This window comes from Pongo pygmaeus, chromosome 2, assembly GCF_028885625.2.
Source record: "Pongo pygmaeus isolate AG05252 chromosome 2, NHGRI_mPonPyg2-v2.0_pri, whole genome shotgun sequence".
NCBI lineage: Eukaryota > Metazoa > Chordata > Mammalia > Primates > Hominidae > Pongo > Pongo pygmaeus.
The window spans coordinates 34,043,405-34,060,580 of NC_085930.1; the positions used below are offsets into that span (position 1 = coordinate 34,043,405).

A 17,176-nucleotide genomic window follows, 5' to 3' on the forward strand; every position below is an offset into this window, starting at 1 on the left:
CGACCAAAGAAATAACATGGAGACTATACCACTGCATCCACTCAGAATACAACCCTAACAAACATCATAGATACATCTACAGGAAAAAGTCTCTACCAAATGAAGTAAATCCATAAAACTGAAAGAAACAACTGTCACACCAGATGCATGCATATCAACATAAGAACGTAAGAAACATGACAAAGCAAGAAAGCACAACACCACCAAAAAAATACAATAATTCTCCAGTAATGTAACACAGAGAAAAATATATTTATCAAATGCCTGAAAACAAACTCAAAATAATTATCTAAGGCAGCAATCCCCAACTTCTTGGCACCAGGCACCAGTTTCAGGGAAGACAACTTTTCCACAGACCAGGGGATGGCAGGGGAGTATAGATTGTTTCAGGACGAAACTGTTCCATCTCAGATCATCAGGCATGAGATTCTCACAAGGAACATGCAACCTAGGTCCCTTGCATGCACAGTTCACAATAGGGTTCATGCTCCTGTGAGAATCTAATGCTCCCACAAATCTGACAGGAGGCAGAGCTCAGGCAGTAATATTCACTCACCTGCCACTCACCCCCTGGCTCTGAGGCCTGGTTCCTAACAGGCCATGGACCAGTACCAGTCCATGGCCCTGGGGGTTGGGGATCCCAATCTAAGGAAACTCAAAAAGTTACAAGAGAACACAGAAAAACAATACAAAAAAAAATCAGAAAAGAAATTCAGGATATAAATGAGAAATCAAAAAAGAGATAGGTATCATTAAAAAGAACCAAACAAAAATCCTGGAATAGAAGAGTTCAATTAATGAAATAAAAAACACAATTAAGAACTTCAACAATAGTCTAAGCAGAAGAAAAAAATTCTGAACTTGAAGACATTTCTTTTGAAATAAACCAGTCAGACAAAAAAAAAGAATTAATAAAGCCAACAGGACACATGCTACATTATAAAAAGACCAAATATTCAGATTTCAGTTGTTTCAGAGGAGAAGAGATGGGCAAAGACATAGAAAACCTATTTAACAAAATAATAGCTACAATTTCCCAACTCTTATGAGAGATATACACATCAAGATACAGTACGCTCAAATTTTACCAAATAGATTCAATCCAAGACACTATACTTCTCCCAGACATTATGCTCAAACTGTCAAAAATCAAAGCCAAAGACAGAAATCTAAAAATAGCAAGAGAAGAGCATCAAGTCACATATAAGGGAATCTCCAACAGACTAACTAAATTTCTCAACAAAAACTTTCTAGGCCAGGAGAGAATGGGATGATATCTTCAAAGCGCTGAAATAAAGAGCTACCAGCCAAGAATGATATATCCAGCAAAGCCATCCTTCAGAAATGGAGAATAAATAAAGTCTTTCTCAGACAAACAAAAACAGACAATTTATAACTGCTTGGCTGATGCTATGAAAAATGCTTAAGGGATCCATACAACTAGAAGCAAAAAAATAGTATCTACCATCATGAAAACACACAAAAGTATAAAACTAACTGGAAGAGCAGACACAAATGAAAGAGAGAGGAATCAGTCATTATCACTACAGAAAACCACCAAGACGTAAGAGTAAACAATAAAGAGAAATAAAGGAACAAAGGATATACAAAACAATCAGAAAGCTAACAAAATGACAAATGTCTTTACACTACCAATAACAACCTTAAATGTAAATGGTTTAAATTCTCCAATTTAAAAATGTAAACAGGCTCAGTGGATGTAAAAAAACAAGACCAAACTATATTATTCCTAGAAAAAATTCTCTTCACCTATAAAGACACACATAAACTGAAAGTGAAGGGATAAAAAATATATATATCACACAAATGAAAACAAAACATATGCATTAGTAGCTATACATACTTATGTCAGACAAAATAGACATTCAGTCAAAAAACTTACAAAGAAACAAAAAGGTCATCATATGCTGATACAAGCATAAATTCAGAAAGAAAATAAAGATTCTGAATACATACACCCAACATCAAAGCACACAGAAATATAAAGTACATATTATTAGAGTTAAAAGGAAAACAGACCTCAATACAGTAACAGTTTGGAACTTCAACATCCTGTTATATGGTTTGGGTCTGTGTCCCCGCCCAAATCTCATGTCGTATTGTAATCCCCAGTGTTGGAAGAGGGGCCTTATGGGAGGCGATTGGATCATGGGGGAGAATTTCCCCCTAAATGTTCTCCTAATAGTGAGTGAGTTCTAACAAAATCTGGTTATTTATAAAAGTGTAGTGCCTCCCCCTTCGTTCTCTCTTTCTCCCGCTCCAGCCATGTACAATGCACTAGCTTTCTCCTCACCTTTTGCCATGATTGTAAGTTTCCTGAGGCTTCCCCAGAAGCAGAAGCCTGGACAGCCTGCAGAACCATGAGCCAATTAAACCTCCTTTCTTTATAAATTACCCAGTCTCAGGTAGTTCTTTATAGCAATGTGAGAATGGACTAATACACTCTCTTTGAACACTAAACAGACCATTCAGACAGAAAACATCAGGTTTAATCTGCACCACAGACCTAATAGACATAACAGACATTTACAAAACATTTCATCCAATAGCTGCAGAATACACATTTTTTTCACCAGTGCAAGAAACATTCTCCAGGGCAGATCCTATGAAAGGACACCAAACAAATCTCAATAATTTTCTAAAAACTGAAATCATATAAAGTATCTCCTGAGACCACATTGGAATACAACTATAAATCAAGTAACAAGTGGAACGCCGGAAACTGTACAAACCCCTGGAAATTAAACAACATACTCCTGAACAGCCACTAGGTCTGAAGAAATTAAAAGAAAAATTTTTCTTTTACTTCCTGAAACAAATGAAAACAGAAATACAACATACCAAAACTACGGACAAGCAAAAGCAGTGATGAGAGAGAAATGCATAGCAATAAATGCTCATATAAAAAGCAGAAAGATTTCAAATAAAAAGTGGTTACAATGAACCTCAATGGACTAGAAAAGCAAGAACAAACATAACAAGAATTATAGGAGGAAAGAAATGGTAAAGATCAGAGTAGAAATAAACAAAATGAAGACTTAAAAAAAAACATAAAGTTGACATTGTGCAAAAATAAAACTGATATACCACTAGCTAGACCAACCAAGAAAAAAAGACCCAAATAAGATCGAAAACAAAAAGTGAGACATAAAAATTGATACCATAGAAATACAAAGGATCATTAGACACTACTATTAATATCAACAACTATATGCTAAAAATTTGGAAATCCAAGAGTAAATGAATGAAGAGAACAATTCCAGGCCCAATGGCTCATACCTGTAATACTAACACTCTGGGAAGCCAAGAAAGGAGGATTGCTTAAGACCAGGTGTTCAAGACCAATCTGGGCAACACCATGAGACCCCATCTCTACAAATTCAAAAAATTGGCCAAGCGTGGTGTCATGCACCAGTAGTCCCAGAGACTTGCAGGCTGAGGAATGAGGATCACTTAAGCCCAGGAAGTCAAGACCACAGTGAGTTATGACCCTGGCACTGTACTCCAGCCCGGGCAACAGAACAAGATCCTGTCTCAAAAAAATAAATATGTACAAATCTAAAAATAGAAAACAATCCCATTCATAATAGCTTCAGAAATAAGGAAGTATTTAGGAATGAACTTAACAAAAAAAAGTCAAAGACACACTGAAAACCACAAAACACTATTGAAAAAAATTATAAAGGACATAAATGGAAAGACATCCCATGTTTATTAATCTGAACACAGTATTGTTAAAATGGCAATATTCCCCAATTTAGTCTACAGATTCAATACAATCTCTGTCAAAATCCTTGCTGGTTTTTTGTTTAAAATGATAAGCTGATTCTAAAATTCAACTAAAAATGCAAGAAACCCAGAACAGCTCCAAAAAATCTTTAAAAAAAAATAGCAAAGTTGTAAGACCCACACTTCCCAATTTCAAAACTTACTACAAAGTTGCAATAGCACATAGCAGTACCAGCATATGGACAGACATATGGGTACCTATTTCATTCCATACCCAAAAATTAACTTAAAATGGATCAAAGACCTAAATCTAAGAACTAAAACTATAAAACTCTTAGAAGAAAACACAGTAGTAAAGGATCATGACCTTGGATTAGGCAATGTTTTCTTAGATATGACACCAAAAGCACAGAGACAAAAGAAAAATAGACAAATGGGACATCATCAAAATTTAAAAACTTTTATGTTTCAAAGGACACCATCAAGAGAGTGAGAAACTAGCCAAAACAATGAGATAAAATATATGAAAATCATATACCTGATAAGGGACTTGTACCCAGAAAATATTTTTTAACTCTTACAACAAAAAGATAATCCAATTTTAAAATGGGCACAATTCTCAAAAAGACATACAAATGACCAATCAGCTCCAGACACTGTTTGCCTGGGTATCAGCAGTGGAGGCTGCAGAACAGCGGATACTGGTGAACAGCAGATGTTGCTGCCTGATCATTCCTCTGGAAGTTTTGTCTCAGAGGAGTACCCGGCTGTGTGAGGTGTCAGTCTGCCCCTACTGGGGGGTGCCTCCCAGTTAGGCTACTCAACAGACCTGCAGCTGGGGTCCTGACTGTTAAAAGGAAAACTAACAAACTGAAAGCACATCCACACCAAAATCCCATCTGTACATCACCATCATCAAAGACCAAAGGTAGAAAAAACCACAAAGATGGGGAAAAAACAGAGCAGAAAAACTGGAAACTCTAAAAATCAGAGCGCCTCTCCTCCTCCAAAGGAACGCAGCTCCTCACCAGCAATGCAACAAAGCTGGACAGAGAATGACTTTGACAAGTTGAGAGAAGAAGGCTTCAGACGATCAAACTACTCTGAGCTAAAGGAGGAAGTTCAAACCCATGGCAAAGAAGTTAAAAACCTTGAAAAAAAAATTAGACGAATGGCTAACTAGAATAACCAATGCAGAGAAGTCCTTAAAGGACTTGATGGAGCTGAAAACCAAGGCACGAGAAGTACATGACAAATGCACAAGCCTCAGTAGCCGATTCGATCAACTGGAAGAAAGGGTATCAGTGATGGAAGATGAAATGAATGAAATGAAGAGAGAAGTTTAGAGAAAAAAGAATAGAAAGAAATGAACAAAGCCTCCAAGAAATATGGGACTATGTGAAAAGACCAAATCTACGTCTGATTGGTGTACCCGAAAATGACGGAGAGAATGGAACCAAATTGGAAAACACTCTGCAGGATATTATCCAGGAGAACTTCCCCAATCTAGCAAGGCAGGCCAATATTCAAATTCAGGAAATACGGAGAACGCCACAAAGATACTGCATGAGAAGAGCAACTCCAAGAAACATAATTGTCAGATTCACCGAAGTTGAAATGAAAGAAAAAATGTTCAGGGCAGCCAGAGAGAAAGGTCGGGTTACCCACAAAGGGAAGCCCATCAGACTAACAGCTGATCTCTCGGCAGAAACTCTACAAGCCAGAAGAGAGTGGGGGCCAATATTCAACATTCTTAAAGAAAAGAATTTTCAACCCAGAATTTCATATCCAGCCAAACTAAGCTTCATAAGTGAAGGAGAAATAAAATACTTTACAGACAAGCAAATGCTGAGAGATTTTGTCACCACCAGGCCTGCCCTACAACAGCTCCTGAAGGAAGCACTAAACATGGAAAGGCACAACTGGTACCAGCCACTGCAAAATCATGCCAAATTGTAAAGACCATCGAGGCTAGGAAGAAACTGCATCAACTAACGAGCAAAATAACCAGCTAACATCATAACGACAGGATCAAATTCACACATAACAACATTAACCTTAAATGTAAATGGACTAAATGCTCCAATTAAAAGACATACACTGGCAAATTGGATAAAGAGTCAAGACCCATCAGTGTGCTGTATTCAGGAAACCCATCTCACGTGCAGAGACACACATAGGCTCAAAATAAAGGGATGGAGGAAGACCTATCAAGCAAATGGAAAACAAAAAAAGGCAGGGGTTGCAGTCCTAGTCTCTGATAAAACAGACTTGAAACCAACAAAGATCAAAAGAGACAAAGAAGGCCATTACATAATGGTAAAGGGATCAATTCAACAAGAAGAGCTAACTATACTAAATATATATGCACCCAACACAGGAGCACCCAGATTCATAAAACAAGTCCTTAGAGACCTAGAAAGAGACTTAAGACTCCATAACAATAATAATGGGAGACTTTAACATCCCACTGTCAACATTAGACAGATCAACAAGACAGAAAGTTAACAACGATACCCAGGAATTGAACTCAGCTCTGCACCAAGCAGACCTAATAGACATCTACAGAACTCTCCACTCCCAATCAATAGAATATACATTCTTCTCAGCACCACATCACACTTATTCCAAAATTGACCACATAGTTGGAAGTAAAGCTCTCCTCAGCAAATGTAAAACAACAGAAATTATAACAAACTGTCTCTCAGACCACAGTGTAATCAAACTAGAACTCAGGATTAAGAAACTCACTCAAAACCACTCACTTACATGGAAACTGAACAACATGCTCCTGAATGACTACTGGGTACATAACGAAATGAAGGCAGAAATAAAGATGTTCTTTGAAACCAACGAGAACAAAGACACAACATACCAGAATCTCTGGGACACATTCAAAGCAGTGTGTAGTAGAGGGAAATTTATAGCACTAAATGCCCACAAGAGAAAGCAGGAAAGATCTAAAATTGACACCTTAACATCACAATTAAAATAACTAGAGAAGCAAGAGCAAACACATTCAAAAGCTACCAGAAGGCAAGAAATAACTAAGATCAGGGCAGAACTGAAGGAACTAGAGACACAAAAAACCCTTCAAAAAAATCAATGAATCCAGGAGCTGGTTTTTTGAAAAGATCAACAAAATTGATAGACCACTAGCAAGACTAATAAAGAAGAAAAGAGAAAAGAATCAAATAGATGCAATAAAAAATCATAAAGGGGATATCACCACTGATCCCACGGAAATACAAACTACCATCAGAGAATACTACAAACACCTCTACGCAAATAAACTAGAAAATCTAGAAGAAATGGATAAATTCCTCCACACATACACTCTCCCAAGACTAAACCAGGAAGAAGTTGAATCTCTGAATAGACCAATAACAGGATCGGAAATTGAGGCAATAATTAATAGCTTACCAACCAAAAAGAGTCCAGGACCAGATGGATTCACAGCCGAATTCTACCAGAGGTACAAAGAGGAACTGGTACCATTCCTTCTGAAACTATTCCAATCAATAGAAAATGAGGGAATCCTACCTAACTCATTTTATGAGGCCAGCATCATCCTGATACCAAAGCCTGGCAGAGACACAACAAGAAAAGAGAATTTTAGACCAATATCCCTGATGAACATCGATGCAAAAATCCTCAACAGAATACTAGCAAACCGAATCCAGCAGCACATCAAGAAGCTTATCCACCATGATCAAGTGGGCTTCATCCCTGGGATGCAAGGCTGGTTCAACAAATGCAAATCAATAAACACAATCCAGCATATAAACAGAACCAAAGACAAAAACCATATGATTATCTCAATCGATGCAGAAAAGGCCTTTGACAAAATTCAACAACCCTTCATGCTAAAAACTCTCAATGAATTAGGTATTGATGGGTTGTATCTCAAAATAATAAGAGCTATCTATGACAAACCCACAGCCAATATCATATTGAATGGGCAAAAACTGGAAGCATTCCCTTGGAAAACGGGCACAAGACAGGAATGCCCTCTCTCACCACTCCTATTCAACATAGTGTTGGAAGTTTTCGCCAGGGCAATCAGGCAGGAGAAGGAAATAAAGGGTATTCAATTAGGAAAAGAGGAAGTCAAATTGTACCTGTTTGCAGATAACATGATTGTATATCTAGAAAACCCAATCGTCTCAGCCCAAAATCTCCTTAAGCTGATAGGCAACTTCAGCAAAGTCTCAGGATACAAAATCAATGTACAAAAATCACAAGCATTCTTATACATCAATAACAGACAAACAGAGAGCCAAATCATGAGTGAACTCCCATTCACAATTGCTTCGAAGAGAATAAAATACCTAGGAATCCAACTTACAAGGGATGTGAAGGACCTCTTCAAGAAGAACTACAAACCACTGCTCAATGAAATAAAAGAGGATACAAACAAATGGAAGAACATTCCATGCTCATGGGTAGGAAGAATCAATATCGTGAAAATGGCCATACTGCCCAAGGTAATTTGTAGATTCAATGCCATTCCCATCAAGCTACCAATGATTTTGTTTACAGAATTGGAAAAAACTACTTTAAAGTCCATATGGAACCAAAAAAGAGCCCACATTGCCAAGACAATCCTAAGCCAAAAGAGCAAAGCTGGAGGCATCACACTACCTGACTTCAAACTATACTACAAGGCTACAGTAACCAAAACAGAATGGTACTGATACCAAAACAGAGATATAGACCAATGGAACAGAACAGAGCCCTCACAAATAATGCCACGTATCTACAACCATCTGATCTTTGACAAACCTAACAAAAACAAGAAACGGGGAAAGGATTCCCTATTTAATAAATGGTGCTGGGAAAACTGGCTAGCCATATGTAGAAAGCTGAAACTGGATCCCTTCCTTACACCTGATACAAAAATTAATTCAAGATGGATTAAAGACTTAAATGTTAGACCTAAAACCATAAAACCCCTTGAAGAAAACCTAGGCAATATTATTCAGGACATAGGCATGGGCAAGGACTTCATGTCTAAAACACCAAAAGCAATGGCAACGAAAGCCAAAATTGACAAATGGGATCTAATTAAACCAAAGAGCTTCTGCACAGCAAAAGAAACTACCATCACAGTGAACAGGCAACCTACGGAATGGGAGAAAATTTTTGCAATTTACTCATGTGACCAAGGGCTAATAATACAATGAACTCAAACAAACTTACAAGAGAAAAACAAACAACCCCATCAAAAAGTGGGCAAAGGATATGAACAGATACTTCTCAAAAGAAGACATTTATGCAGCCAAAAGACACATGAAAAAATGGTCATCATCACTGGCCATCAGAGATATGCAAATCAAAACCACAATGAGATACCATCTCACACCAGTTAGAATGGCGATCATTAAAAAGTCAGGAAACAACAGGTGCTGGACAGGATGTGGAGAAATAGGAACACTTTTACACTGTTGGTGGGACTGTAAACTAGTTCAACCATTGTGGAAGTCAGTGTGGCGATTCCTCATGGATCTAGAACTAGAAAAACCATTTGACCCAGCCATCCCATTACTGGGTATATACCCAAAGGATTATAAATCATGCTGCTATAAAGACACATGCACACGTATGTTTATTGAGGCACTATTCACAATAGTAAAGACTTGGAACCAACCCAAATGTCCAACAATGATAGACTGGATTAAGAAAATGTGGCACATATACACCATGGAATACTATGCAGCCATAAAAAATGATGAGTTCATGTCCTTTGTAGGGACATGGATGAAGCTGGAAACCATCATTCTCAGCAAACTATCGCAGGGACAAAAAACCAAATACCGCATGTTCTCACTCATAGGTGGGAACTGAACGATGAGAACACATGGACACAGGAAGGGGAACATCACACACTGGGGACTGTTGTGGGGTGGGAGGAGGGGGGAGGGATAGCATTAGGAGATATACCTAATGTTAAATGACGAGTTAATGGGTGCAGCACACCAACATGGCACATGTATATATATGTAACTAACCTGCACGTTGTGCACATGTACCCTAAAACTTAAAGTATAATAAAAAATAAAAATAAAAAAAACAAAAAACAAATGAGCAATTAGCACACAAAAAGATAATCAACATCATTTAGTTATTAGGAAATGGCAAACAAAACCACAATGAGATACCACTTCACACTCACTAGGATGGAAAGATGGAAGGAAAGAAAAGAAAGAGAGAGGAAAGAAGAACGGAAGGAGATAAGCACTGGTGAGGATGTAGAAAAACATGAATCCCTCATACATTGCTGGTGGGAATACAAAATCGTACAGTCATTTTGAAAAAAAGTTCAGCAGTTGCTCAGAAAGTTAAACAATATTAATGCATGACACAGCAGTTCTAATCCTAGTTATCTATTCTAGATAAATGAAAACATATCTATGTCTTAGGATGGGCACAGTGGCTCACGCCTGTAATCCCAGCAATTTGGGAAGCCAAGGTGGGCAGATCGCTTGAGCTCAGGAGTTCAAGACCAGCCTGGGCAACATAACAAAACCTCGTCTCTACAAAAAACAGAATAATTAGCCAATCATGGTGGTGCGTGCCTGCAGTCCCAATTACTTGGTGGGCTGAGGTGGGAGGATCACTTGAGCCCGGGAAATGGAGGCTGCAGTGAGCTGTTTTCCACCACTGCACTCCAGCCTGGGCAACAAAGTGAGACGCCATCTCAAAAGAAAAAAAGAAAAAGAAAAAAGAAAACATACGTCTACACAAACACTTGCAAACACTTGTACAGGAATGTTTATGACAACATTATTCATAATAGCTAAAAAGTGGAAACAACATAAAAATCCAACTGGTGAATAAACACAATGTGGTATAAAAAGAAATGAAATACTGATATATGCTACAATATTAATAAACCTCAAAAACATTATGCTCAGTGAAAGCCAGATGAAAAAGAACAAACATATTGTATGATTCTGTCTATATGAAATGTCCAAAAAATCAAATCTTATAGAGACAGAAAGTAGGTTAGTGGTTGTTTACAGTTGTAGGTGAGAATGGAAAGTGGTTGTAAATGAGTAGTTTCTTTTGGAGCATGATGGGATGTTCTAAAACCATCACCAGACTATAGTGATGGCTCACAATTCTGTAAATATACTAGAAATTATTTAATTATTGAATTAAAATGGGTGAATTTTATGATATGTAAATTATATCACAATAAAACAATTTTTAAAAAAGCATTAAAAAGTATTACAATCTTTAAAGTAAGATCAAACACAGGAGATAGAGTCAGCAGTTCCAAAGTAATACAAACATACGGAAACCTTTTCCCCCTCTCCAGGTGTATTTTTGTTGTTTGATTTCCCTTCACACAGCAGCAATTTATAAAATGTTTCAGATAGCCCAGGAGAATTCAATGTTATTAAAACAAAAATTTAAGTCTGTTAATACTGAATTGGGTTTCCTAGAGATGCATTAATAACATTCCTCTCCATTATAGTAAGAAGGCCTAAATTTCCCCAACTATGAGATAAGGCCAATGCTACTTACATCTCACAGACTTATGAAAATTAAATAAGATAGTTCAGGCTTAGCCTAATGCCTAACATATAATAAGTACTCAATAGATATTAGCTGCCATAATTATAAATAGAGGGTTTTCAGTTCCAACCTGATATTGTTCATGTACTCTCATGACTGATATGCTAAATAATTAGTAGAGTAGGAAGAACAGCATAATTTGATTTTAAAAAAATTACGCTACAAGAGAATTAAATCTGTAGGTACAAATTATGTAAGCTCATTGATAGTGAAAATGAGATCAAGCGAGGAATAAAGAATCCCATTAAAAGAGAAAAACCAAACTGGTTCTCTTCTAAAAATAATCTGCCCAAGAGAATTTTACAAAATTCTTGTGCTGTGAAGCAAATACATCATAATTTCCCATTCCTGTTGTTTTGAACCAAGTCACTTCCTAATTCTGCCTACTAACTTAACTGTCATAATCCAGTTTCAACTAAACAACTCATCATGTTCTATCCCACCTTAGTTTCCAGATATTCTAGATATCCTAACCATCCCATTTCACCTACCTTTTAGAAGTAGAACATTCAGAAAAAGGTTAAGAATCAAAAGGTCCAGAACTTTCAGTAGAGAAAAACTAAAATATAGACAAGATGCCTGCTCCTAGCTTAAAACAACTAGGATTTGGAAATGACTCAGGTCCTTTCTACCATACATCAGAGATACGTTTTTAAATTCCACCTTTTTAATATTCATACACATTCCCCAGAAATATTTTATGAACATTTTAACATTGTGAATTTGAACTAATTATGTACTAATATAGATAGTTATATATATAAAAGACATATATGTGTCTTCAGTACAAAATTTTGAAATGATACAAAGCCCTCTAGATTTTAAAAATCTGTCAAAAATCACATTCTATTATTCAAAAATTGGCTGAGTAAACTATAAAACTAATTAATTACACTATTGCCTGTTGGCTACATCACTTTTATCAGTTTAAAAAAAACATCGTTTTCCTTTGTCAGGATCATGTCAACCACATTGTTCTTTTTTGTTTATTAAGAAGATGGTGATTTGGGTCATTATTGTATTTTTAATTCAATTTCTACTGCTATTGAATTTTAAAACCTTTTTATCCTCTAACAATATCATTAAGTGTATATTAAATAGACGTTATAATGTTAATGCTGTGACCATGCCTGAAAATCACTAACTCTGGAACAGAAGTCAGATGTCATAAATTCTATAAGGAAGGCCAAACAATTATCTTTTTATGCTAGGCTGATAATTTAGCAGAAAATAAACTGAAAAAAATATTAGAGATAATGCCAGAAAACTGAAAGGCAAAATTAAAGTAATAATATGTTACAAAATTATTGATTGATATCCCAAAGAACATGTGCCCACCACTTTACAAGCATTCTTATGGAAAAGTGAGATTTAAATAAGTATTTTTTAAATTTTACTTTTATTAGTTTTTTGTAGAGATGGTGTTTCGCCATGTTGCCCAAGCTGTACTTGAACTCCTGCACTCAAGTGATCCACTACTTGAACTCCTGCACTCAAGTGATCCACCTGCCTCGGTCTCCCAAAGTGCTGGGGCTACAGGTGTGAGCCACCGTGCCCGGCCTTAATGATATAAGCTTTTTGTTTTGTTTTGTTTTGTTTTTACTAGGCAAAGAACTTTATTAACCTCTGTTTCACAGTTTATTCTCAGGCTTCTTTGGCTTAATTAGCTGCAAAGAATGAATTGTGTATAAGCAAAAACTGAAAAGAGCTGCAGTGTCCAAAGGGCTTGGGCTTAAAAATATTAGAGATCTAGATTTTATCAGATCCATAAACAAAAATTTCTTAAAAAGTAGTCATAATATAAAATAGCAGCTCCCAGTAACTTCTTCAGGTTTTATCTTCAGAAGTTGACTCAATTCAGTTTGCCTCATTCTTGGAAGCCTCATCAAAATTCTCCACAAGATCAGGAACTTCATCATCATCATCCTCCCCAGTAGCAAGTGGTGCTTTTCCATCCACAGATTGTTTGGGCAAAGCTTCAGCCAGTCTGCTTAAACTGTTCAGACTGTCTGCACCAAGCTGGTTTTAAGATGCTGGGTAGCATTTCTGTCAGCTGCTTTGTCTCAGCATGGCCTGTAATGGTGAAAGTGTTTGCTGCCAGAGATGCCTGAACTTTAGGGTTGTTAAAGTGGATCACTGTTCCTTGGTTTGTAAACATATGCACCTCTTCAATACCAAAGATACTGTTTACCCCTAACTTCTTTAAGGAGAACTGAAGTTTTTTATCATCTGCTGTGGCTGTTCTATGAACCACCTTCTTCCTTCTACGAGCAGTTCCTTTCCCACCAATGCGCACTTGTGCCTGCAGTTTGGCAAGTGTTTCCTGATTCATGATTGTTTCTTTCATCCTATCAGAGCAGATAAGGGGCCATGCAGAGAACTACGGTTGGTGCTCAGAGGGTCTCGGGTGGACCAGCTGAGATTAGATGCACACATGCAAAGATGCAAGACGGCAGCTAAAGGGGAATGATGTATGTTGTGAAGCATGCAAAGTCTTCAGGATATGTCTCCCATAAGATAAAACAACTTTGTATGTGCAAACCTTTCCGAAAATGTGACTTGGTTTTTATTAATTAAAAATTATCATTCCTTTACTTCTAGCATTCCATCTCTCAAACGAAGTATAATTTTTTATGTAAATCTTTTTGGGAAACCAAGTCTGAAAACTCAGTGTGTGCTTGTTCTAAGGATGAAAGCATCATCATTGCATCAATAGACCTGCCTTATTCACCTTGACAATTTATCCATGGTATGGTAATAATGTCAAGAGGCTCATAAACTGCTATGGAGTCACCAATATATGTTTATATTTCCTACACATAATTTACTTGAAAAGGGAGAATTAGACTAAGTAGTTTATAAAAGTACTTTGACATAAATTCAAGGACCCCAATGAGTCTTCTAAATTTGTGTGACTTTCCAATAATTATAATTTGCTATCGTCATCTTTTCATTCACTATGTTAAAAAGAAAATTCAATACTCTTTTTAAAATAACTTTCTAATCATTGATTTATGTCCAATTCTGAACTGCTCTAAATTATTTCCAGTAACAACTGTAATTTGAATCCTCTAGATATTTAATTCCCCTATACAAATAATTTGTTAACACTATGACTATAGGACCATAGTTGCTAAACGGAGCATTTTTGGCTGGCCCAAGTACAGAGGTGTTTACAACCAGTTGATTATAAGTTGCAGATGTCTGTTTCTGCTCCACTCCCACTGCTTCATTTGACTAGCCTTTAAAAAATAAAAAAGAAGAAGAAGAAGAAATGGAGCACCCTTTCTCACTGCTGATCACAAACAATGACTCAATCCTCATTATCAGTCTATGTATAACTCTTGCATTATCAGCAAAAGCTTATCAAGATGTTCCAAATGCACAAAAACAAGGGAGTTAAGATACTTAAAATCACAGAAAGTTAGAGACTGAAAGAATCTTAGAGTCCACTGAATTCAAACCTTCTATTTTAAACGTGGTCATAATTGAGATCCAACAAGCTTAAATGAATCATTTATGGTCAACTTTATAGGATAAGCCCATACTATGTCACACACACACATATCTTACCTTTCTGGTGATGACTTGGAAGTAACAGGACACCCTCGGATATGTTTTTTATTTTTATGGTCTAGAGAGATGACTTTATTCCTTAGGCTTCTTTCCCACTAGGAAAAAAAATGAAATTTTAATAATAAACATATCAATATGACAAGAGGTATTTAAACTGTTCTTTTTTATTTGGAAATTTGTTATAAATGATCAAATACATAGTTCACAGAGAAAAATAATAAGTGCAATCTATGGAATATCTGGCTCTTTTACTAATGCATAAATGTAAGTCCACCAAAAAATACTAGGAAGACATTTTAAAATACCAAGGTAACTTTAATCAAAAAATCAACACTTTGAGATTCCAAAGCTTAAATAGCTATTAAAATCTGGAATGTACTTAAAGGAATAAAAATTATTACATACAAGGTTAAATAGGGCCTATGATTCTAAAGTAACTGTGCTTATAAAAATTGAAAGATATTAAAATTAGTTACCTAAGAACTGCCACATGGAAAATTTTAGGAAAGAGCTGGACACCTTATTGACAGAGTTTAGATTAAATGTGACTAGAATAAAATGTTCAAATTAATTTATTTAATACACAGTGTTAGCCTAGGCAAATAAGTCATTTATATTCTCTATGCCTTAGTTTCTTTATCTGAAAAGGGATATAATAACAGTAGCTACCTCACAAAGATATACAATGATTACATCTGTATTAAGTTTTGGTTTTACTTCCACATCACAGAACAGACATTTGTAGTAAATTTACAAGACTGTCTTCATAAAAGAGTTATTTGTACAATCATGTTTGTAGTCCATGATTCACAATAACCAAAAGAGGGAAGAATCCACCAAAAAGAAAATGTTAAGGTTGATTGATTAATTCAGAAAAGTTGCAGGATATAAGATCGAAAGGCCAAAATCAGTTGTATTTCTATTTAATAGCAACGAGGAATCTGAAAGAGAAATTAAGAAAAAAAATTCTACTTACAATAGCATATCAAAAAGAATAAAACACTCAATAATAAATTTAGTCAAGGCAATGTAAGACTTTTCTGCTGAAAATATCAAAATATGCTGTAAGAAATTAAAGAAACCCTAAATAAATGAAAAGACATCCCCTAATCGAGGACTGAAAGACTTTATTAACTATATCAACTATTTTGGTTAGCAGTTGGGCATTACTCCCCAAAATGACCTCCAGATTCCATTCACTCCCTACCAAAATTCCAACAGCCTGTTTTGCAGAAATGGACAAATTGATCTGACGATTAATTACGAGAGGCTCAGAAGAACCAAAACAATCTTGAAGAAGGAGAGCAAAATTAGAGGACTCACATTTCAGTTTCAAAATTTACTATGAAGCTACAGTAATCAAAACAATGTTGGCAAAGGGTAAACATACAGATTCATGGGACAGAATTGAAAGTCTAGAAATAAACCCATATATCTAGGACCAATAATTCATTTTCAACAAGTATGCCAAAACCATTAATGGGAGAAAAATAAACTTTCAACAAATAGTTCTAGAACAACTGAACCGCCACATGCAAAAGTATGAACTTGCACCCTTGCCTCACACCATATTCAAAAATGAATTCAAATGGAGAGAAAACCTAAATATTATACAAGAGCTAAAATTATGAAGCTCTTAGAAAAAAACACAGCAGTACATTTTCATGACTTGTATTTGGCAATGACTTCACAGATATGACCAAAAAACCACAAGTAACAAGAGAAAAATGATAAATTGGACATCAGCAAAATTTGAAACTTGTATTCACTAAAGTACACTACTGGAATAGTGAAAAGGCAACCAACCCACCAAATGGGAGGAAATATTTGCAAATAATATAACTGATAAAAGTATAGTATCCAGGTCAACCACAATGGCTCACACCTGTAATCCCAGCACTCTGGAAGGCCAAGGCAGGAGGACTGCTTGAGGCCAAGAGTTTCAGGTCAGCCCGGGCAACATAGCAAGACCCCATCTCTTAAAAGAAAAAACGTATAGTATTCAAAATTAAACAAAAAAAACTCTTACAATTCAGTAAGATAAAGACAAAATAATTTTTTAATGGGCAAAGAATGTGAATAGATATTTCTCCAAAAAACTACACAAATGACAAAAAGCACATTAGAAGACACTCAATGTCATTAGTCATTAGGAAATGCAAATCCAAACCAAAGAAGTGAAAGATCTCCACACAGAAAACCACAAAACATTGATGAAAGAAACTGGAGAACGTCAAAATAATGGAAAGATACTCCATGGTCATGG

At 36.1% G+C, this 17,176-nt stretch overlaps 1 protein-coding gene and 1 pseudogene across 9 annotated transcripts in view; both read right to left on the reverse strand.

Moving 5' to 3' along the window:
- The window catches only part of SENP7 (SUMO specific peptidase 7), a 207,122-nt gene that overhangs the window by 125,532 nt on the left and 64,414 nt on the right, over nucleotides 1–17,176 (reverse strand). For all 9 annotated transcript variants that reach the window (XM_063661553.1, XM_054481512.2, XM_054481516.2 and 6 more), the window contains one exon: nucleotides 14,908–15,005. In XM_063661553.1, coding sequence (XP_063517623.1) covers nucleotides 14,908–15,005 — 98 coding nt within the window. The remainder of the gene's footprint in view (nucleotides 1–14,907; nucleotides 15,006–17,176) is intronic.
- On the reverse strand, nucleotides 12,957–13,698 carry LOC129033262 (transcription factor BTF3-like; annotated as a pseudogene).